This window comes from Carica papaya, chromosome 9, assembly GCF_054855325.1.
Source record: "Carica papaya isolate Zhongbai chromosome 9, ASM5485532v1, whole genome shotgun sequence".
Classification (NCBI taxonomy): domain Eukaryota; kingdom Viridiplantae; phylum Streptophyta; class Magnoliopsida; order Brassicales; family Caricaceae; genus Carica; species Carica papaya.
Window position 1 is genome coordinate 191,607 of NC_142317.1, and position 23,096 is coordinate 214,702.

A 23,096-nucleotide genomic window follows, 5' to 3' on the forward strand; every position below is an offset into this window, starting at 1 on the left:
ACCGTCCATCTTCTTGACTTTCCCCTAATGGACTTTTAAATCTAAGGTAGATGATGCAACGTTAATGCTTGTTATTGATTTGATGGATCCAACGACGTGGCGCGATCGTGACCATCAAATTTATTAGGGGTAATATTGTAATCTTGGACCAAGAGACTTGATGGGCAAATGAATTTGCGCTTGGGGCTGAAGCGCAGGCGATGTTAAAAAGAACAGGGAAGTCCCGCGGTTGCGTTAGTTTATTTGCAGGAATTGCTAGCTCTTCTTCTGCATTCTTCATATCGTAAGATATTTTCTGTGTATTCTCATGGCTCTTTTCAATGTAAAGCAGCTAGTGTTTTATCTGGTGTTGTTCTGTGATGGATTTTGGTTTTCCGTGCTGATAAACAGCCGGGTCTCAGCCATTTTTTATTGTATCTTTACACTTCTGGGCTGTCTCGATTTGTCTTCTTGATTTTCTGATGAGATCTCACTGTCTCACTCTTGATCATCTATTCACTTGATTGGATCTAACTCTGTTGTCTTGATGTCTGTACTTGGTGTGATTATAATACTAAAAGTAAAGGTCAAATCTAGTTCTGAGGCCAATTGTTAATCTGGGCATGTTGTTGGGAATTTTTTTATTTAATTTGAATGTTTCATGGGTTGCAGAGTTGATCTTAGAAAGGAAATTATGTTTATTGAATGTTTTCAAACGGTAACGAAGTATAGGAATTTTACAAAGATTTAAGGCAGAATTGGGAAGAAGAATGCTCAGTAGTTACTGGAAATTGAAATGACTTGGTGAGATGAATAGTTAGGTATTGATGGTTCCCAAATTTTGAAGTCAAGATGTGAAAACAGTTTGCTCTGGCATTGATTAGTTCGCCAGAAATTGGGAGAAAATATATCAAGTTTCTAAACGTAAATTATTCTGTTCAGGTTTGAATTTGTGTTAATATCTAATTGAATAGAAGTTCTGTTAGCTTACATTTCATTATGGATTTTGACTCTATTCTAAGGTGCTTGCAGAGACACCTAAACTATTTATTGTTTACTTGTTACTTGTGATACCTTAGTAAGTTTTGCTGATAAGAATTGAATTTATCTCCTTAGCTACACCTTTGATTTTGTTGTTTCTTGTGTGCCTCGTAAATCCTCACCTATTTTCAACTGTTCCCAGGACTCAGTAATAAAGCATGAGATACTCTTTGGTGTTATGAAGCCCTTATCTTTTGCACCTGAAGGTCGTAAGGGATAGACAATAAACGAGATAGAATGTTCTCATTGTTTTATGGACTGTGGAAATATATGTTCAGTAAGACTGAGTTTCGTGTACTCATTCTTGGTATCGACAAGGCTGGCAAAACAGTAATGCTCTTTTTAAGCTCTTTTAGTAGTTACTTTTTTCTCAGTGCTTTCTAAAATATGTTTATCCATAACTTCAATCCATTTAGTGCAACTGAAGTTACATCTTTATTTTTACTATGACCTTTTAGACTTTGCTTGAGAAGCTGAAAGCGCTGTACTCAAATTTGGAGGGCCTTCCTCCTGATCGAATTGTTCCAACTGTAGGACTAAATATTGGTCGTATTGAAGTGGCAAACACAAAACTTGTATTTTGGGATCTGGGGGGTCAGGTATGTGGAGTAACAATTTAGTCACATATCCCCTTTTTTGGGTGTCAAGTATTTGCACATTGGAACTTCTTTTCATGCTTTAAGGGTTGCAACTTTGCTTTTCTTCTGTTCTTGATAATATGTAATATTCTTTGTTCTAGAGTAGTCATTGATATAAAATTGAGAAGTATTCCTTGAAGTTAATAACACTAAGAAAGTTAGAAAGATGCTAAGAACAGCTACAGGTCACCTACTGCCAAAACTATGGATATCCAGGACCTTTGTAACCACTCCTATGAGATGGATTCTTGTCTTTTAGTTGATAGCTTTGTCTAACTTAATTTAATACCTTATTATTTGCTCAACCAGAAGAAAATCTAATGCTGGGAATGTTAACCCTTGTATTCTCTTTTGGTGCGTCAGTGCGGGGATCATTGGTTTATCTGTAGCAAGTTAATCCAAAAATGTAACTTTGATGTTGTGATGATTGCGTGATGATCTTTGGACCAAATTTGAGATGCTACGTTCTGAATGCCACATTTATGTGTTACTCGAAACTTTTAGATGCTTGAAATTGAGTTGCTAGTGTAACTCTTTTGTTTTACCAGCCTGGATTGCGCTCAATTTGGGAGAAATATTATGAAGAAGCACATGCTGTAATATACGTCATTGATGCTGCTTGCCCCTCAAGATTTGAAGACTCCAAATCTGCACTTGGTCAGTGAACTCAGTCATTTAATTCAAAAATATTGAGTGCTTTGATTTAACTGCAGATTTTAATTGTCAAGTTGAAATTTGACAATAACAATACCTTCAATTTTCATACCAGAAAAGGTTCTGCGGCATGAGGATCTGAAAGGAGCCCCTCTTTTGATATTAGCTAACAAGCAGGTGGGCATGATTGTTATCTCTTCTGGCAATGTATGGTTGACAATCTTAATTCCAAATTTCTAGTTATGTTCTGTGAGACTGAGATAGTTTATTTTCTTCATTTTTCTGTTTCTTTAATGCTTCATATTTTCCTTGGTTATTGTTTTCCTTGTTCTTTTGGTAGTATTTGGTGAAATTGAGGAACATGACAAAATAGACCTAAATAGCACAGTGTAATACAAGAGGAGATTAAGTGGTTGTTTGGTGTTTATAGGATTGGTCTGAACTACTTCGTTGTCTTAAATGTTTGGTAACCCATGCACAATATGCGTGATTTCTGAAATGCATTTTACATTCTTCTCATGTTTAATTTTTTTTTTTTAACTTATTAAGAATAAGAAATACTATGTGGGAATATATATATATATATATATTACATTTAACAATTTTATATAATTTATTTACAAAAATTAGTATTATTTTTTGAAATAAAAAATTACTATTATTTTATATTAATTGGTAATTATTTCTTATCAAAGTATTCAAATATTAAGAGTGACTAGCAGTTTGTAGAGCTAATTCAATGAGCCACTTCCTGGGATATTTGGAAGGAGAGAGAACGGAGAGCTTTCAGGGGTAGTGAATCTAATTTTTGATATGTTTAAGGACATTTAATTCTAGGCATTGAGTTTTTTTATATGGAACCGACCACTTTATGACAACGAGGATTTCGAGGACCTTATTGATGTGTTGATTGATTTGTAAATTTCTTTGTACATAGATTGCACCCCTTAGTGCTTTCTAGTATATACTTCAAAAAAAAAAACTACTCAAATATTAAACCTAGCTATTGTGTGTAATCAAAATATTTAAACGATTATATTTTGGATGGAAGATAAAAGCATGACTAAGTTTTCTTTTTTTTGAAAGAAAAGTGTAGAGTGTATAGATGTAGGCGCCAAGGGGGCTACCATGTACAAAATGAGAAATTTACATATCAGTAAGAATATTTACAGTAGCACCAAAATCATCCAAACAATTAAGGTTGTGCCCTAAGATAATTGAACCAAAGAGGTGTAACGATTTATCCTTGATGTTGGCAAAATTCTCTTCAAGACCCTCAAAAATTCTGTTGTCTCTTTCTTTCCAGACAACCCAGAAAATTGTTAGTGGTATTAGTCTGTAATGTTTGTTTTTAGCAGCAATACTCTCCCAAGCAAGGAGTTCAGCTTTCACAGAACCAGCAATTACCCATTGAATCCCCATGAGGCTGAAAATATCATTCCAAAGGCCGTATGTGATAGGACACCATAGTAATAAGCATCTGCATGTTTCTGGACTGGCTTTGCATAATGAACATCTATTAACCAAGTGGAAACCCCTCTTCATTAGATTGTCCAAAGTCAAAATGTGTTCCCTGGTTGCTTCCCAAGCAAAGAAGGAAATTCTGGGTGGAGCATGCGTCTTCCAGATCATTTTATGGGGGAATATAATTTGGTTTTCAGCAGAGAAATTCTCCAGGTGCTTAAGTATAGAAGTGACAGAAAAAGTACCTTTTTTGTTCAGTTTTCAGTTGAGTCTATCATCTCTGTTACTCAAATGAATAGTGCAAAGAATCTGATTTAATTCCATGTATTCCTCTGCTTCCCAGTCTTGTAAATTGCGAGTAATAACCACATTCCCGGTAAAGATAGATTTCCTTCGAAGGCGCTCTCAACCAGCATGTGTTTATCTCTTGCAATAGCAAAAATACAGGAAAAACGGGTTTGAAAGTTGGTATTTTCAAACCACACTTTTTGCCAGAACTTTATTGCCTCTGCCAATAACCCAATCAGAACAATTCTCAACAATGTGACTGAGTTGCATGAAGTTTTTCCATAAGCTCCTCCCATAGGGGCTGTTTTCTACTTTGGTCAAAAAGCATGACTAAGTTACCATCCTTGTTAAGAAAAAATCAAATTCATTACTATAAATAAATAACTCATTAACAAAAATAATAAAGTAACCCTTGAAAAAAATTAGAATGTTACCAGCCATCCTTCTAAGAAAATAAAAATAACTCAACCAAAATGATTATGAATAATTTTAGGAAACCACCTACTTCAAGGAGGGATAATCTTAGAATGTTGAAGAACATTTTGGAAAAAGAAAAGGAGAGAGAGAGAGAGAAGCTAAGTTCTTGGATAGATGGTAAATAGTAATTTAGGAAAATTAGAAAGTTGGACGGGTGTGTTAGTACAGGAAAATTTTTTAAGTTTTGTAACAAAGTTGGAACAAATTAGTTCACCAAAATATAGGAACAAAGCTGTTCCTTATTCTTCTTATTATTATTATTTTCTTTTCTGATGATCATTAAGCACCAAATATTGATCTGGACTTTTTTGTGTTTATTCAGTCCTCTAAATCAAGTGGTACTAAATTTCTATCTTTGTTTTCTGTGGGTAGAAAGAACTACCAAACTTCTAGCTTTATGAGTGTTCATTAATTTTGATGGTGCAACTTGAGGATTCAATTGTTGGCTTGAATCTCCCTGTTTCTCAATGTCGCTCATGACATTAGCACATCTCCCTCCTGTTGAGTATGATATTCACTTAAATTGACTTTCATTTAATGACAGGATCTCACTGAAGCTGCATCAGCTGATGAACTGGCCCGATATCTAGACCTTAAGAAGTTGGATGAAAGGATTTACGTGTTTGAAGCTGTTTCAGCACACGAAGGGTATGTAGATGATTTACACATATTGATTTGGCTCGAAGTTACCTTTTAGGTCAATCTTCATATCACTTGAAGAGTAGCAAACGAGGAAAGGTACGTATATAAGCATGCAATTTTTTCATATTGCAGGATGGGGATAAAAGAGAGTGTAGAGTGGCTGGTGGAGGTGATGGAGAGAAGCAGTAGAACTGAAATGTTGAGAGTCCGTGCAGGCGTAACAGGCCCCATCACTTAAAGAAACACTACTGAATTGCTGTTGTTTTGCCCTGTGATTGTAGCTTCTGTAAATAAACCAGGGTTTTGCCTCATATTTTCATATGATTAAAATTGAAATCAATTTTTGTCTACCCCCTTTAAGCTTCTCTCCTCTTTGACTGGTAATAGAGTTTTTACCTTACAGTTTATGTGAATTGGCGATGTACAATTGAAAACACCTCAGGTTTCCGCAAGTGACTTGATGGTATTTTGCTTTCAGGATTGTAAAAAAAGGTTGAAAGAGAGCACGAGTCTGAAATGTCTCAGCTCACAGAAATTTAGAGGATAATAGAGAACAATTTCGTTTGAAGTCTAATTTAATTCTTTTTATATTATTTTTCAGCTATTTCTCCATAGAAGAGGCTCGGTTGAAGTGGAAGTGTGAATTAAGATTGTTATTTGTATTTTAAATTTTAAAAAAACACTCTTAAATAGCTAATTTCACTAAAAATATTTTTAATCAAAATTATTTAATGTAAAAAGTTTAGCTGCAAAAGTATTTTTGAAAAGCAAAAATTGAGCTAATAATCACCCCTTGAACAAAACTAAATTGAGTTAAAACACAGGATAAGTAGAACAAACTCAAATGGTAATAAACTCTGCTATAAATTATGGCATCCAGTGAGAAAGCTTGATACTAAAACCCTAAATAGTCCTCTTAATCAGTACACACAGTGATCAATATGCTTATATTATTGAATTGAGTAAAAAATATCATCCAAGTATCAAGTGTTCTGATTTGGTTTCATTGTTTTAAACAATTTCCAGTTCATTTTTAATTCTGAAGTTTAATTGCAACATAATCTTTTTGTCTGGATTACCACCCTATCATATCCCATTTATGAGGCAGAATTGAAGCTTTTCTTTTTACAGATACCCCAACTTAGCAGCAAAATATAAACCCAGATAAACAATACAGGAAATCAATCCCTTTAACACCATCTTCGCACAGCATTGATTCTATCCTTGGCTACTGCCTGCGATCCTGGAAACTTCAACAAACACACGAAAACCAAAACCATCTTCATGCAGCATTTAATATATGCTTAAAACTGAAATCTTAGAAATAGCCAAATAGGGCATACCGGAAATTAGGGCTTTTGGTCTGGACTTGAACAAAATCTTATGCCGAATAACTCCAACAACTTCCAATTCAACTCCTGAAGAATTACCATCCCCGGTTCCTTCCACATCCATACGTTTGATTTTCTTGAGCACCAAGACTGGTTTCTTCATCTTCACTTTTGACCCCGTCAGTTCGTGGTATCCGATGGTGAATGTGTAAGTTTCCTGTGCGGTAAGAGAAATCCGTAGCGGCAGTGTCAATAGGGTAAAGAAACAGAAGATTATATCGAAAAGGAAAAAGGTAAAATTGAAGGAAGAGAAGAAGAACCTGTGAAGAAGGACGGCAAAGGACTCCAATATGGAGGTTTTTGAGACAAGTTTGAAATGAAGATTGGATCTCAACCTCCCCTTGCAATTCCACGATTGCCCATTCTGGGCATTCGTCTTCTCCACAGCTACACTTCAACTGAATCTGCATCTCCCCTGTTTCCGGAAAATGAGAGTCTGAAATGCTGCGTAAGGAGCCTGCGAGAGAAGCAGAGGAGACAGGCAGGCGGACGCAGATGAGGTTGGGGTTCGTATTGTACAAAAATAGTTAGTAGTGGTTTTATAATTAAAAAAGGAAATAATCTCTCGCCAAAGCAAGAAAGGTAAACAATACTAATTAAAAAGGGTGATAATAATAATAACGCGTTGTTTCCTTTTTGGTGGGAACTCTATAAAAGGCTCTGCTGATTAAGGAAGACGACTGCAGTAAGGTTATTATTAGTTGATAATAATCACACACAGGGATGAAACTGAAGCACGCTACCTGTTTTCTGCTCTGGTCGGCAGTGGCCTGCATTGTCAGAATCGCTAGCTCCTTCTGCCGCTTGCTACACCATTACCAACATTAATATTCAAACTGCTAGAACCGCAGCTCAGGCGGGCATTAATGGCCGAAGACAAAGAGACTACTCTCCACTGCTTCTTGCACAACACTCCCGGCGGAGAAAACCCCAGTGTCATCAAGGTAACCCAGTCCGAAAAAAGATACGGCGAGCACGCCGTTTGGCACGGTGTGGGTGGTGGACGATCCACTGACTGAGGGGCCGGAGGCGACGTCCAAGGTGATCGGAAACTGCAGAGGTATGTATGTTTCAGCGGGGAAGAGGGAATTGATGCTGGTGGCTTATCTCGATTTTGGGTTCACGGCCGGGGAGTTCAGTGGCAACTCCATCAGCGTGGTTTCCCGGAATCCGGTGACAGAGATTGAAAGGGAGTTTGCCGTTGTTGGTGGGAGTGGCAAGCTTAGGATGGCTAGAGGGTTTGCGAATCTTGAGTGTATTTATTAGAATCACACTAATGGTGATGTACACTGTGAAGATGAAGCATAATTAACACCTCTCTCTGCGTAAAAAGAGAATTTAATTCTTCCTATGCAGATAGATTATTTTGTTTATTAGTATACTGCTTCTTGATTCTTTTTCTTTTTTGTAAATAAGGTTAAAAATAAAATCATATAAAGTATTATATGAAATTAGTATACTCCATTGTCGACCTTGGTTCGGAACACTTAGTTAAAAGCCCAGCTAATCTTTAAACATGTACCATCAAGACTACTAACTCCTCAGTAATAAAAACAAATATGAAATTAACACCTGAGCATTAAACGCCGGCACTATCCATCTTCTCCTTCATTTTTCGTAAGCTCACCAATAATTACAGACAATTAGACGACTGGTTATCAGAACCAGGCCCAATTAGAGATACTACAAAAGAAGTCATCTCCGAAGAAGGTGATGATATGTAATATCTAAGGCAACCCATATGTGAACTCATTGATTCTACACTTCTCAGTAAATTAACTAAATACCAAACCACTATCCAAGATTACAGGGTTAATTAACACTGTTGTTCTCTATCAAGTTATCCACAATGTACAATTTTATGTCACTCACTTCAAGTGGATAGCCTATCTTGAGAATTCCCTGCGTCTCTCTTCACTGCGCTGGTGCAGTCGAGCTCCACTTTGATTCCCTAAGCTCACATTCCCTGCAAATGCAGATACTGGCTTCTCTGTCATGTCGTATTGCTGGCATAAGAAGTCCGTTTGGCAAAAGTTATCGATGTTAACATCATGCAATGGCAATCCACTGCTGGCCTGGGTTTGAGATGAACTTATTGGCTGCTGAAAGTAATCCTGGTTGTCCATTTCATACCCAACTGGAATTGCACCAGTTAGTGTTTTTATGGCAAATTCAATACATGGGTCTCTCCATATATCTGCATAAGGCAGATCAAAAGGAAATCCTTGCTTCTCAAAAGTGTTTTTGTCATGTTCAGCAATCTCAGAATGTCCTGGTACAGATTTGTCACCTTGAGGCACAATGAGACCGGCTTGCTTTTTGTTAGTCTTGTTTTCTGTCTCTTCATTTCCGCCATGCCCTTCCAAGTTAGACAAGTCTTGGGAAGGATATGATCTATTATTTGATTCTGATGACATTTCTGAACTCCTCGGAGGGTCAAAAGTTATTCCAGTCAGAGTTTTTATTGCAAATGCTATGCATGGGTCGGTCCACAAGTCTGCAAGAGGCAAGTCAGTAGAAGGTCTTGACATCTCGTTAGCATCAATATCGGTAAGTCCTGACATTGCATTACCATCATTATTGCTAGGTCCTGAAATCTCATTATTACTGGACTTCTGGGACGATGCTCCAGTAACAGCTACATTCTGCACAGGACAAATGGCCGTGCAGTCTTGCCTCTTATCACCTTCATTCCCTATTGCTACTACCACTCCGGAGTCTCCATTTGAAACACCCGAATGCTCGGAAGGATGCTGGCTTTTATTTGACTCCAGGGAAATTTCTACAAGTATAGGAGACTCAAAGGCACAGTTTGCTTTTGGCTCAGATTCTACCTTATCAAGACATGCCGATGCCTCTTGAACTTGATCACCAGGTGAAGGATCCTGACCTTCACTGACTATTGCCTTGCTGGACTGTTGAATGGCAGTTCGACGGGCTCTAGTTGGTGTCTTAAGTTCTGGTGTTGGCTCAAGTGCAATTCCAGCAAGACGTTTTGAAGCTCGTCGAGGTACATTAAGCTCTTTTTTCCTTTTCGACCTGTGCTGGGTCTTCTTGACTTCATCCTGTATCATTTGACTGTCTAATGTCTGCTGATCTGAGACAACTTCAGCTGAAGTACAAGGTACAGGTTTGCTTTCACTAGGATCTTGTGTCTGTGGTGGCTGCTTAGTTTCTGGCAAGCTTGAGCTATTTAATTGGGCACTCACCCTACCTGCAGATGTAATTGGGTAAGAACTCAGAGGTGTTGTAAGAAATAATGACAGTCCACAACAAAGTAGAACTCAGATAAACCTGCTTCCCTTTTCTGGATAAAGAAATATGCAGACAAGATAAACTATATTTAAAAAAAAAATAAATGGTACAGGTATAACAAAAACTATATTTCTGCAACAGAATCTCATTTACATTGATCTGAAGCATCTTCCAGGAGAGATGAACATTCTTTTGTACTAGCAGAATGATGATCCTGTTCATCTGGTACCATCCCATTGACTTTTAAGTCCTCCATTGTCTCTCCACTTGGTTCTCCGGTTTCCAACTTCTGTTCATCAGCTTCAGCAGGAGACTGGATGGATGGGGGAGAAAATTAGTGGCGAAAGTAAAAGTGGGCAATTGATAATTTTAATCAGAACAATTTCTCTCAAATAGCTTTTTTCATAGAAAATATTCATGAAAAGAGAAAGAATTCCAGATGCTACCCCAAGCAATAACCATGAATAGGAGATGAATTGTCATAGAGGTCAAGATTTTTCATTTTATAAGGGGCTTTCATTTGTTCCAAATATAGCTCGAAAAGGTTAGAAGCCTTGCTGAAGTTCACAGCCGCTTCTACGAATATATTTACTTTAGACATTAACAGGTCAAACAAAACATGCAATTGTAACACCAAATCACCAAAACAGAAGACTAAGTAGTTTTTTTTTTTGCCAGTTTGGTGTGTATCAAAAAGCTGAAGTCTCTGAAATAGTAGTAGTTTCCGCCAAACTACAGAAAAAATTCCTAATTAAAAACCAATATACTACGAGCATGGTTTGGTGATCAAATCCCCTAACTCCAAATTAGGCCCATTAAGTGGGTGTAAATAGAAGGGCTAATAAATTATTCATAAATCTAAAGTTGTATAAGCTCATTTAACAAACAAGGTAACCTCTTTGGCTGTGCTTATTATGTCTTGTTATTTAATTTAACATTCAAGTTTAAGAGTAGTTTATAAGCTATCTAATCTATGGTTCTTCATCTCATTCCAAACAGGTAAGAAATACTGAAGTTCTCTTTTTTTAAGGAGCTTGTAAGATTCCCTTGAATAAAAAGTAAGCTAAGCCAAACACTTTCTTACTAACTACAATTCTATAGACTCACATGTGTATGCACATGCATGAGTATGTTCATTTTGAGGGAGTAGCATCTTCATTACAATGTAAGAGACAACTGTGTTTGTAAAATATAAAGAGTTTTGACGGTGTATAACATGTAACTCACACGTCATTACTGCAAGACAATAAAAAATTTTGCCACCTGGTACATGCATTCACAACTATCCAGTATAATCTTGCATCAATCCAACCTAGAGTTTAACTGATCAAAGAGAGAAAAACAAATTTTTTTTTAAAGTCAAAAGTAGAGAGAAAAACAAAGTAAATTTATATAAACTGATAATCCAAACATAACTGGACTTACACAGCTTTTATCATCTTCCAAGTCTTCATCATTGTCCCCTTTTTCCCTAGGCTTGAATGCCTTCTTTCCAGGCTCCCCTGTTTGGACATAGCGTAGCGCATCCCTCATCGAACGGAATACATATCCACTTATTGGATCAGAGTAATACTGCATATTTGATAGTATTTAGAGAACAAAAATTTTTTTTCAAGGCCAAATATAAAAAATAAATAACAAAAAAACTCAAACTTTAATGTTTAAATAACAAAAACCCAGTAGTTTAAATACCTAAAAAAAGGAGGGCATAAAAGATAAATACCGGGTCTCGTCTAACTTTACGACCTTTCTTGGTTACTTTGATTTCCTTGATCCATCCCGCTGGTAACCCTTCAGCAGCACTTTTTTCAACTACAACCTGGATTGATTAGACATTAACCAAACCTTTATTTTATAGATCAATATAATTTGATAAAACATCGGAAACATACATAAGATCAAAGCAAAAAAAAAAAAAAAGCAGTTATTTGAACAGACAATTTCCCAGATTCCTTGCCTGGGCTGTTGTCCCGGATTTAGAGTAGCCAACATAACGATAGCAAGACACTCCTACCTTCAAGAATAATCAAAGTGCCAAGAGGAGGAAAGTAAGGCTGCAGTGAACCCAATCATCGACAGGAACTATGAACTCAATTAGCTTGCCGAAAGATGACCTAGAACTGGTAGGGCCATTGATATTTTCTTCTATCAGAATATTCACAACTAATCAGACAAAATTGACGAAATAGTTACAGCTGGACGCATCATTAGGAATATTGAAAGTTTAAGCGTATCACAGCACTACTTCCTAGCCATCTCAGGAGAGTTGAAACAAAAGGAATTCACGGCCATATCTCTAAATTTTCCTCCACATCTTGTGGTCTGTTCCAGGAACAACCTTCAGCAGAATGAGAAAGTGGAAGCATTACAATGGCGAGACAAGGCTTACCACCCCCAATTAGCTAATCTCTAGATAATATCCTACATTCCATCTCATCAAGGTCACAATCGCCATAGCATGCAAACCTTTTGACAGCATCCCAAGTAATCTTCTTTCCACTTCCTATATATCATTTTCTGTCAGAGCCAAAATCTGCCCCAATTGGAACTTTCAGAAAGGTTCAAGAATTCACCATCCAGAACTAAATACCACATGCAATCCATAATTTTCCTCTCACTCGTGCAAGCCTGATTGGCATGCAGCTTAAAGTTTCATTCTTTGAGCAAACAGTTACTAAATGCTCTACAATCAAACATGACATCTTCAACAAAAACTTATCTTAGAGTCTTAAATTCACAGAGGTACTTTCCTTAACCAGGAAATAAGTATCTTTTTACCACATCTAGTAAATAACGGAAACCCTCAATCAACGGTAAAACACGAGCTAAACTCGACCAGTAACCTTACAATTAAAAGAAAACTAAAAACAATTAGGATGGCAAATTTATTTCCAAAAGTGAAAATCACGAACAGACCATCAACGTAAATTGAAGATCTTACCTCCTGAAACTATATCCGTGAAAAGAAAAGAAATAAATCACCCATGAATCACAAGCTTGAAAAGAAACTAAGAAAAGATAAAACGAGGAAGGGTTTGACTAATAATTACCTTGTCCCTTTTACCATTCTTCTTCGTTCTCATCTCCACTCTCCAGCCGGCCGGTAGCGACTCATCGGACTTCTTGTCGTCCATTCACCGCAATCTCCAGTTTCGCCGGAAAAGATGACTGCGTTGAGCTATCAAAACCCAACTCTCCTTCGTCTTCTCTCTATCTCTCTCTCTCTCTGCCGTTTGCTCCTTTCGTCGCGAGTCAAGACCCTCAAAGATGGAGCATTCAGGCAAAAGGGTTCCTCATAGACCACGTGTGGCCAAACTCCCTGTGTTGCAATTGGTGTGATACGCTAAACCTGTCCCTACAACAAACTGTGAGAGAATCTTGTACAACCAAGTCGATCCTACGGACAGCACAACATGTTTTGTCTTATTGTACTTATCGAAGGTAAGCCATCCCTGGTCTGCCGACGTACAACATCTTCGAAGCGTGATTATATATTTTGTTTTACAAATTACGCTCGCAGAGGATTCTGTTTTCCAACAAAGAAGCTCGTAATATTCTGGAAACGGGGATTCCACTTTTGAAGTGAGTCAAAAGGCGCAGATCCAGTGAAAAAAAAGCACCACGTAGCGTTAAAAGCCAACCAATCAAAAAGTGACGGGTGGTTCGGATGTTATCTTCTGTAGTTTGACTGAATCCTTAATTAACGGCGCAGATGGAATTGTGCTAGATATCGGGACCATGTGATTTTCTCCTAGTGCTGTACCGATGGGTAATGCCGCTTAGATTCGGAGTCTGCTTTCATCGAAATTTACCCTCCAATTGTTTGATATTTACAAATCATGCCATTTCTCCCAAACCGGGCTAATGAAGGCCCAGCTGGTGAATTTGGGCAGTGCGGGCGCGTGGTCACCGAGTAAACATTTAAATAAACGTAATATATTTTTTTTATTAGTCCAATTTGAAAATTATATATGTATGAATTATTGCCATTTTTTTGTGTTACAGAAATTATTTAATCAATAAACTTTAAATTATATAAAATCTGAGATCATCAAATTCTACTGTGTGTGTGTATATATATATATATGTGTATATATGATTATTAAAATAATCTTATCAATTATTATTATTATTATTTAAATGATTGATTTAACGTAGCTCACTTGAAATGAATGAGTGACGAATCTTTCACTCATATTAACAATAAAATAAATTTTATATATTAAAAATATCATATAGTATAAAAATTAGATATAAATTTTTAACGAACAAAGATGGTTGAGAAAGAGAGAAGAAGAAAATCACGACAGTGGCCATTTTCTCTAAATTCTTCTTTCTTCAATTATTAGATACAGAAAATATATATATATATATATCTCTCTCTCGAAAAGAAGAACGATATACATACACCACCACACATCGTTTACATAAACCTATATATATATATATATGCGTACACGTGAACCTCTTATGGGGCTCCGCGACCTGCGTTATGCTATTCTGTGCACCGACCGAAGGTCATCACCTTTTTAACAGTCGGAATATGAAAAAAAGAAAACTAAAGCATGTAAAATTAATAATCAAACACACATGGGAAAACAAGCTTTCACCTGCAACACCATATCATACATGCATATATATATATATATATATGTATCTAAATACCTTAAAAGACAAAAACAAAAGGGCTAGGTTGGCGTTTTGTAGTTTCAATCAATTATGAAGTCGGTTTGGTCCACCAGGAACAAACCGCCGTGAGACCACATGCAGAGGCCCGATCATCTTCTTCTCGGCAGAGCTCATAGTAGCGATGGCAGACAAGCTTTTTAAGAACATGGGAGAATATTTCTTTCTCAATACTTCTTCCTCGTCTGCCTCGCGGACATGTCCCTGCCGACTGCTTTCTTGGTTGACCACAACCAGAAATATCACCAAACTAATTTTCATTAAGAGGAAAACAATCGCGAACTGCTTACTTCTCATGATAATTGCAGATCAGCAGGAGGCGAGACTAATTAGACCAACCCAGCAACGAGGGTGGAAGGAAATTCGAACCGGACGTAGAACTCTTAGTGTATTAGTGGGTTTTATTATACGTGAGTATTACAGTTTATCTCTTAATTAATCTGGATATTAATATAATGTCGAAAGTTGACTTCCATTGAAGTCGTTTTCAGGGGAAAGAAGCTCCTCTACTCTAATTTAATTTAATGATCTTAAGCTGCATGTTACAGGATCCCCCTTCAAATAACTTGTTAATTTCAAACCACTTGAGTTTCTTTCGAGCTTTTAAGACGACAGTACGATGCATACATGCATGCATATTATTGGATAATGAAATCCATAATTATCAAGGAAAGAATATTTTTGGTCAAGCAAAAGACCAAGAAATTTACTAAAAACCCAATAATTTATGAATTTTCACACTAAAAGTATTATTTAATCTATCAAGAAATTAAAAAAAAAAAAAAGAAAACAAAGAAACGCAATATTAATTAATTAAGGAAAACCCAATAACTTTAATTAACTAATACAAGTTTTTTCAAACTAAATTTGCATGACCTGACCATTATATTTATTATGAGTATTTTAATACAATTATGTTGACATTTGTACCATGTGCAGCTATATCTATATATATATATCATCGCAAATCAATTATATAAAAAAAAAAAAAAAAAAAAATTGGGTTCAAACATTAGGTTTTCATTTCATCTAGTTCTAATTTTAATGATTAAACAGTAAAAATTGATTTGACTGGTAAAAAATTATGTAAATTGGACTGACGGGGTGACATATTTCTTGTTTCCGTCGTAAAAGACAAGATTACAAAATGCTCGAGCATCGTGGAAAAGAGAAAGGTGAAGATTACGAGGAAAAATAAAATGTGGACTTTTCAGGAGAAGCCAAATTGGGTGTTGTCAGCCTCCCCTCTCCTCTCCTCCCCATTAAACTAACATGAAGAAGACAAACCCAGTTCGTCTTTCAGATCTGCCTTCTTCCAATTCTTTACAACTTACTTCATCTTCTACCGTTCGACCTAAATGGTTTATCAAACATCGTTATCTACTCGTGTTATTTTAAAATCTTTTCTGTTGATGTCTGTGTAAGTATTCGTCAATTCATGCGTGCTTAATGACTCCAGATCTAACGCCAGAGACGACTCCATTTTCTTCGTGGTTTTCCCTTGCTGTTTAATTTCTGGGGGGAATTCAAACGATTTTCTGCAACTGAATAGACTGATGGACTACGGATACACAGTGATCTACAAACCCAAAAATGTAATGAACCATCAGTGCAATTTAATCAACTTACTCGTGATAATTCTAGTTATCGATTCTGTGTACAGATTCTCTGAATTTATTGCTCTTCTGTACAATTTTTTTTATTCACGTGAAAAACAACAGGTCAACAAACTAGACTAAACTATATAATTTGGCTCGAGAAAAGAAAAGGAAACATCTGCTGAGAAGAGTAGAATCAATTGTGAAGTGGGTTTGGTCCCCCGGGGACAAGCTGATGAGAAACATCGTGCATTAGTGGGTTGCTCTTCTTCTTCTTCTTCTTCTCCGGCACGATATAGGACACAAGCCGCAAATACCAGAGCCCAAAACCTTTTCTTTCTCTCCACTCTGTCTCCTCATCAGCTTCCTGCCGACAGCATGAAAGATCTGCCATTCTTAACAAAGCCGTAAAGATCAGCAGAACCAGAAGCAAAAATCCATGCGTCCTCATGATCTTTTTTTTTTTTTTTTTTTTTTTTCCTTTTTATACGTCGAAGACGGAGAATTTGGATGAAGAAACTAAAAATTGTGATTGAAAAGATAACTGCATCTTTTTTTGTAATTAACAAAAAAAAAAAGCGTAATATATAAAAAATTGTCCGTCACTCATGTCATCAAGGACATGGTTGTCTTTCTCATCTAATCATTTATTAGTCTGGTTCGTATAATTGACGATCAGTTCATATTTTATTGGGCTTCCATACGAAGGTTACAAGAAAAGGCAGGCCGAGAGTTGGTTGGAATTAAATTAAACTTGGACCGAACAAAACTCAACAACTACTCATCTTTAATTTCTACGTACTCTCTAATTTCACTACACAATTTTAAAATATTTAATTATTCTTCATAATTTTAGTTTTTATATCTTTAAAATATTTCTATTAAGTACTTAATTCATAAATACAATATTATTATTAGTAAAAATGTTACGCGTGTTTAAAATAGACATATAATTTTAAATTAACTAAAATTTACGTGTTACGTATTGCATGATACTTCATCCGTATATGATTCCGACAACGATCGCATTATAAATTGAGTTAAATTAATTTTAATAACTCGTATATAATCTAGATTTACCTAGCAATTTCGTTACTAGCATTAACGTGGATTAACAATTGGAGAGTAAATTAATTTTTTTTAAAGTATATTGAATAAAAATACAACAAAATATTTTAAAATAATATATGTACCAATTTATTATACTGCCATTAAAAAATATGTGAAGCAATAAATAAATATTTGCAGCAATTTCACTAATAATATTAATATATATGTATATTAACCATTAGGGACCAAATTAATTTTTAAAAAATATATTGAATAAAAATATAAAAAATTAATTTAAACGTTTTCAAATAGTGCATGTACCAATTTACTATATTGCTATAAAAAATATGTAAGCAATAAATAAATTTGTGCAGCAATTTTATTAATAGTAATATTAATTAATGTGTATTAATAATTAGAGATTAAATTAATTTTTTAAAGTAGATTGTATACAAAAAATTTAAATATTTTTAAATGGTACATGTACCAATTTACTATGTTGCCGTTAAAAAATATGCAGAGCAAAAAATAAATTTGCGTAACAATTTTATTAATAACATTAATGTGCATTAATAAGTAGAGATTAAATTAAAATTTCAAAGTATATTAAATAAAAATAAATTTAAATATTTTTAAAGAGTATACGTATCATTTTACTATATTACCATTAAAAAATATGTAAAATAAGAAATAAATTTAAATAGAAATTTCACTAATAATATTAATGTAGATTAGCGATTATAAATTACATATTTTTTTAAAAAGTATATTGAATTTAAATTTTTTTAAATAGTACATGCACTAATTTATTATATTACCATTAAAAAATATGTAAAGTAAGAAATAAATATTCGTAATAATTTTACTAATAATATTATTAATGCATTAATAATTTAAGATTAAATTAATTTAAAACAAAAAATCGCATAAAAATATGAAAGATTTTTGAGTTAAATACTTTTAAATAATACATGTACCAATTTATTATATTGCCATTAAATAATATGTAAAGCAAGAAATAAATCTGCTTGTAACAACAGATCTGTTACCCCAAATATCTCCATGTACAGCTGACCTGCATCAGGGGAAAGGAAGCCTACTGTTTCCCTTCGATTCTCAAACCCAAAAACTGGAAGTTGAAGCAGAATGGAAATCGTGGAGAGGCAAGAAATGAAGCGCCAGGCAGAACTCGAGGCAGAAAAGCAGGAAGCTCCAGAGGCTTGATCCAGAGCTCAAGAAGCAGGATCGAGTTAGAAGAAGAAAGGGGGCGAACCAGATCGAGAAGTCAAGAACGCAGCTCGAGGGGGTTGGAATACTCGCCCTACAAATAAAGGGTAACCGAGCAGGGACTGGTGGACGGAGAATCGATAGCAGAGAGGTGAGGAAGGCGAATAAATAATACGCTTTTCGCAGGAGAACGGAGAATTTGAATGGGGGAAGGAGGATGAATTTTTCTGACCAAAATAAGAGGGAAACGGGAGTGAGAAGAAGCTTTCAAAAGAGGGGGAGATAGGGTCTCAAGAGTGTAGCAACTAAAGGTAAGGGAGCTTCTGTTATAGGGAACCATTCTGAGGCGTTTGAGGGTTGATTTGAGAGAGGATAGATAGCAGAGGGGAAAAGAGAGAGAAAGATAAGAAAGGTTTCGGGAAGCTGGGAAATTGAGTGCAGAGGGCTGGGGGTGGAGAAAGGAGAGTCCAAAAAGCCAGCCACGGCAGTAACGGAGTTCCAATTCCGAGAAACCAAAGAAGTTAAAAGAGAGGGTTTCGCAGGCTGAAAGGCGCTGATCAGGGCGGGGAATGCACTAAAGGAAGCCAAAAAAACAAAGGAAGAGGTTCTCAGCTTCTTGGCTAACAGGGGGTATATCCTGATCTTTTGCTTTCCTGTTTTGTGTCTGTGCTCATTTCAATATGTTAAAAACGCATTTGATGATGGTGAAAATGACTATTTGGTTCTTTATTTCACTGCCATTGCTATGTTACTCTGATTCTTCTGCATGTTCTGTTTTGGTATTGCCATGATCCATATACTGGTTTATCCATACTTGATGTAGGATTAATAGAAGTTGAGGTTTCCCCCTCTAGTGTTTTTCTTTTTCCTTCATGACATAACATCCGTGTTTCGTACTTGATCTTACTGATGTGAGTATGCTTATGCTTTTCACTGTCTGCGGTCATTCTTGGTTTTTTAGAAAAATCATGTTAGGCAATGTGACTTGTTCATGAATTCTGGGTCCCCTCTGTTAAAAGTGTTCCTTTTAGGGAAGTAAACATTCATTTAATTGATCCGAGCCTAAATGCTAAAGTATATATGCTGAAGAGTGTTTTTGAGATTAAACTCAAGTGTATCCTCTGTGAGGGTCATTGTCTTTACTACCCGCACTCTTCACTATGAATGCATATTTCAGAAATACGTAGGTTTTTTGATCCATAGGCAGGAAATGAGAGCAGCAGGTGTAGTAAGCCAGTATTTAGGTTGGGCCTATGTTGATGGATGCATTTCTTGATAGTTGAACGTGTTCATTTAGTACATGGAATGGTTCTCTTGTCAAAAAAAAAAAAAAAAAGGAAGTAAAAAGATTGTTTCAGTGCATATATATGCTCGGTCACCTGGTGGATCTAAACTGAAAAACAAATGAATGAATTCTCATTATGTAAAATATGTGTCAAGAACTTGTGGAAGCCAGAAGTGTTTCTAATAAAAAAGGGATCATGTACCTCTGGATTTTGATAGAATGAAACCACAAGGTAGAATTCATTGAATCCTTTTTCTTCTTTCGAATATATTGAGCACTACATGGAATTGGTATGTGCAAACCATTAGGAACTTGAATGGATGGGAAAGAAATAAGATTGTCTAACTTTATCCCTCTCAATATGTTGATATTGAACCTTGAGAGTTCGTCTTTAAGAAGGTTTTTCAAGTGTTATATTTGCAAAATGCTCCTAATAAAACAGTTCATTTCTTTATTATTCATAGTTAGAATCAACTTTGACAACATTTAAATGGCAAAACTTAAGCGCAGAGAGTGGCTGATTACTTTTTAGTAATTCAAGTAGCTTACTCAACCTTAGATGTGTCCGACTGAGCTTTCAAGCAGTTTCTGACCTCAATATAACTTAAGTAAGTCCGAATTGGTGAAATTGGATGATAAGAGTGATCCTGCTAGATTGGCAAAAGTCATAGGATGCAAAAGTGTAGAGTTGCCAATTAAGTATCTAGGTACGTCTTTGGGGGTTGATTACAAAAATATAAGGACGTGGAACCCTGTTATGGAAAAGTTTGGGAGGAGGCCCGTAGGGTGGAAGAGAAATCTTTACGAGAATCGGAGTGTTAAAGGAAGATTGTTATAGTTGCATTAATTAATTTGTTATTAAAAAAAATTGTCGAAAGGAGGCTTGTTGCTCAGATAGAAAGCTATTCAAGCTGACCAACTCCAAAGTGCATGAGATCTCTGGCCGCATATTTATTTGTTATAGTTGCATTAATTAACTTGTTATTAAAAAAATTGTGGAAAGGAGGCTTGTTGCTCAGATAGAAAGCTATTCAAGCTGACCCAACTCCAAAGTGCATGAGATCTCTGGCCACATATTTGTTTTGTAATCATTAATCTTCCTGTATTGGAAGACTAATTGAGATATTTAATTGGAGGAACTGTGGGTAGCTAGTAACACAACCCCTGTGGAAGCTTCTGTATTTACTGGAACCTGCACCTGTTACCCTCATAGTAACAGCAGTGGGTTTGACATTTGGATCTGCCTTTCAGGCACTAAATTACGGGAAAGAAATGGAACAATATCTTGACTTATCAGGCATCTATTACATTAAATCAGTCTCAAGCATTTATCTTATTTCGAAGTAAATTTTTTTTTTTTAAAAAGTCGCATTAATTAACTTTGCAGTCATATGGCCTGAATTGGTACTTCTAGATTTCTCTACCACTTAAAATCTGTGATTATGTTTGGTTCCACAATATGCATGGATTATTTCTTAATTTTCTTAAGTTCAGCTTACTATTAATGGCATAAATTAAATGTGGTCATCAAAGATTTCTTGTTTGTACCTTTTCTTATTGAGTCTTTACATGTGTATATGTAGGTTCTTTGATGCTTTGAAACTTTCCGAAAAATCGTTTCCAAGCAATTGACATGGAAGAGGGTGATTCCGTTGTGAGGAGATGGGAGGACCTTGACACTGATATCTTGGTGAAGATATTTCAGTCATTTGACATCTTTGAGCTAACCAAAGGCATTGCTCATGTTTGCAGTTCGTGGCGTTTGGCCTGTCGTGATCCAATACTTTGGAAAACGCTTGATTTATCAATGTTGAAATCTAATTTCATCAAAATCCCTTTGGAGCCATATGTTTATGTCGGTGGCCAATCTGATGAGATATTGACCCGGTTGTTGAAAATATCGTTGAGTCTCAGCCATGGAAGCATATTAACCTTGATTTTCCATTTCAATTTATATGTAAGCGATGAGCAGTTGACTTACACTGCAGAAAGGTAATTTAGAATTTAGTGCTAAGATTCTATTTTATAGTATTGGACATCACTCCAAGCCTCCAACTAATTATCATCAACAACATGCTACATAGAAAACCTTTTTTACCCGAGGAAAACACTTGCAGTCTTTTTGGTTGAATTCCTATCCTATTCATTGATTTTAATTGCTTCAGATTAATTCACAATTGATTAATTCCATTCTTATATTGAATTTCATGGTGATGAATTTCTCTTCTCATTCGATTAGGTGGAATCACAAAAATACTTTGCTTGAATTTAATATTTAGAATAATGTGCTCGTTCTAACTTTTACTTTGTTTTTGTTGGATTTTCGTTCCAGTTCTTTATACTTAGTATCTAGAGCAGGCTGTAGTCTTTGGTTGTGAAATAATCCTGGTTTATTTTACTGCAGGTGTCCTCGGCTCAGACGCCTTGTTTTGCCAGCTTGGAACAGAATAAAGAAGACTGGAATATGCAGGGCTGTTCGCATGTGGCCGGATCTCGAATCCCTGACAATGCCTAGCATAGCAAACCCGCCATACATCATGGAGGAAATTGCCAATAACTGCAAAAATTTCAGTGTACTCAAGGTGATGGGCCTATTTGATAAATACTTTGCCACCACACTGACAGAATATCTTCCGAACTTAAAGGTTTTGAGCCTTCGATGCTCGATGCTGAATAGGGACGCGTTGCTCATAATCTTGGATGGCTTACCAAACCTTGAAGTGCTTAACATATCGCACTGCCTTCTGGTGGAGTCCCAACCGCCTCCTGCACAAAAGCGAGTTATCAAGGAGATTGATAAGACTATTCTAGAGAAGGCTTCTAGGTTACGCGAATTCTTGACTTGTATGGAAGACAATTGCATTATGTGCCAAAGAACTAAAACCGACGAAGGACTGATGAGGTGGTACAAGTACGAGGAAGGACTGTGGAAAGCAGATGAGGCAAGCTGTCTGGCGCTCTGAGTATTGGAAGTTTTGAGGGGGTGAGCTGCTCTCTTTAGTTAATTACGTTGTAGAATCTGGGAATCACAATTGAGAATCCTGGTAGCTTATTTTTCTTTGTTCTCCTCATTTTCAGAATTGATGTAAGAAGCAGAATAAAAAAACTTGGCAACTTATATATATATATATAGACACACACACACACACACACACACACACACACACACGCACACACACACATATATATATATATATACTCATACACATGTATAAAAGACGTTCTTCTTCATCCCCTTCTTTAGAGGGTCTATCAATTATCATTTTTCCATTGTCTGCAACATTGGGAGTGGTATTGTTACGCCATATATATCACTCACTGTACGTATCCACTTTTTGGGTGGCCTTTTTCTTCTTCTCACTTTGACCAGGGTCTGGTAAAGAATATGTATTCTAAAGAATAATAGGTTAATTGATTTTTT

General features: G+C 36.0%; 4 protein-coding genes across 7 annotated transcripts; 2 read left to right on the forward strand and 2 right to left on the reverse strand.

Moving 5' to 3' along the window:
- Nucleotides 1–132: 132 nt before the first annotated feature.
- On the forward strand, nt 133–5,757 carry GB1 (GTP-binding protein 1). 2 transcript variants are annotated; one of them, XM_088211705.1, is made up of 7 exons: nt 133–283; nt 1,163–1,350; nt 1,479–1,619; nt 2,207–2,315; nt 2,428–2,519; nt 5,086–5,189; nt 5,316–5,757. In XM_088211705.1, the coding sequence occupies exons 2-7, from the start codon at nt 1,258–1,260 to the stop codon at nt 5,419–5,421; spliced, it is 645 nt and encodes a 214-aa protein (XP_088067831.1). In that variant the 5' UTR covers nt 133–283; nt 1,163–1,257; the 3' UTR covers nt 5,422–5,757. The 2 variants fall into 2 exon arrangements, with proteins under 2 accessions (XP_088067831.1, XP_088067832.1); XM_088211706.1 differs by having other exon boundaries at nt 134–283; nt 2,428–2,489.
- Nucleotides 5,758–6,116: 359 nt separating this feature from the next.
- LOC110810390 (chromosome transmission fidelity-like protein) lies at nt 6,117–7,823 on the reverse strand. Of its 2 annotated transcripts, XM_022036559.2 has the most exons (4): nt 7,318–7,823; nt 6,835–7,031; nt 6,527–6,731; nt 6,117–6,426 (listed from the first exon to the last, which is right to left on the reverse strand). In XM_022036559.2, exons 2-4 carry the CDS (start codon nt 6,982–6,984, stop codon nt 6,374–6,376), a joined length of 408 nt encoding a protein of 135 aa, XP_021892251.1. In that variant the 5' UTR covers nt 6,985–7,031; nt 7,318–7,823; the 3' UTR covers nt 6,117–6,373. The 2 variants fall into 2 exon arrangements, with proteins under 2 accessions (XP_021892251.1, XP_021892252.1); XM_022036560.2 differs by lacking the exon at nt 7,318–7,823 and having other exon boundaries at nt 6,117–6,433; nt 6,835–7,222.
- A 296-nt stretch (nt 7,824–8,119) lies between these two features.
- Nucleotides 8,120–13,326, reverse strand: MBD13 (methyl-CPG-binding domain protein 13). 2 transcript variants are annotated; one of them, XM_022036543.2, is made up of 5 exons: nt 12,880–13,326; nt 11,553–11,648; nt 11,255–11,401; nt 9,983–10,142; nt 8,120–9,788 (listed from the first exon to the last, which is right to left on the reverse strand). In XM_022036543.2, the coding sequence occupies exons 1-5, from the start codon at nt 12,961–12,963 to the stop codon at nt 8,461–8,463; spliced, it is 1,815 nt and encodes a 604-aa protein (XP_021892235.2). In that variant the 5' UTR covers nt 12,964–13,326; the 3' UTR covers nt 8,120–8,460. The 2 variants fall into 2 exon arrangements, with proteins under 2 accessions (XP_021892235.2, XP_088067830.1); XM_088211704.1 differs by lacking the exon at nt 12,880–13,326 and adding an exon at nt 11,844–11,955.
- A 4,847-nt stretch (nt 13,327–18,173) lies between these two features.
- LOC110810360 (RNI-like superfamily protein) lies at nt 18,174–22,799 on the forward strand. Its single transcript, XM_088211589.1, has 3 exons — nt 18,174–19,020; nt 21,259–21,667; nt 22,080–22,799. Exons 2-3 carry the CDS (start codon nt 21,309–21,311, stop codon nt 22,636–22,638), a joined length of 918 nt encoding a protein of 305 aa, XP_088067715.1. The 5' UTR covers nt 18,174–19,020; nt 21,259–21,308; the 3' UTR covers nt 22,639–22,799.
- The last annotated feature ends 297 nt before the right edge of the window (nt 22,800–23,096 follow it).

What these genes read in the sequence shown, in the direction of transcription:
- GB1 (XM_088211705.1), top strand. Translation starts at nt 1,258, where the DNA reads ATGTTCTCATTGTTTTATGGACTGTGGAAATATATGTTCAGTAAGACT. An exon ending in TTTGGGATCTGGGGGGTCAG is followed by an intron (nt 1,620 to 2,206) that starts GTATGTGGAGTA and finishes TTGTTTTACCAG; the next exon opens with CCTGGATTGCGCTCAATTTG. An exon ending in TTGTTATCTCTTCTGGCAAT is followed by an intron (nt 2,520 to 5,085) that starts GTATGGTTGACA and finishes ATTTAATGACAG; the next exon opens with GATCTCACTGAAGCTGCATC.
- LOC110810390 (XM_022036559.2), bottom strand. Translation starts at nt 6,984, where the DNA reads ATGCAGATTCAGTTGAAGTGTAGCTGTGGAGAAGACGAATGCCCAGAA. An exon ending in TTTGCCGTCCTTCTTCACAG is followed by an intron (nt 6,732 to 6,834) that starts GTTCTTCTTCTC and finishes CTTACCGCACAG; the next exon opens with GAAACTTACACATTCACCAT. An exon ending in ACCAAAAGCCCTAATTTCCG is followed by an intron (nt 6,427 to 6,526) that starts GTATGCCCTATT and finishes TGAAGTTTCCAG; the next exon opens with GATCGCAGGCAGTAGCCAAG.
- MBD13 (XM_022036543.2), bottom strand. Translation starts at nt 12,963, where the DNA reads ATGGACGACAAGAAGTCCGATGAGTCGCTACCGGCCGGCTGGAGAGTG. An exon ending in AGAATGGTAAAAGGGACAAG is followed by an intron (nt 11,649 to 12,879) that starts GTAATTATTAGT and finishes TAATCAATCCAG; the next exon opens with GTTGTAGTTGAAAAAAGTGC. An exon ending in GGAAGATGCTTCAGATCAAT is followed by an intron (nt 9,789 to 9,982) that starts GTAAATGAGATT and finishes TTACATCTGCAG; the next exon opens with GTAGGGTGAGTGCCCAATTA.
- LOC110810360 (XM_088211589.1), top strand. Translation starts at nt 21,309, where the DNA reads ATGGAAGAGGGTGATTCCGTTGTGAGGAGATGGGAGGACCTTGACACT. An exon ending in TTGACTTACACTGCAGAAAG is followed by an intron (nt 21,668 to 22,079) that starts GTAATTTAGAAT and finishes ATTTTACTGCAG; the next exon opens with GTGTCCTCGGCTCAGACGCC.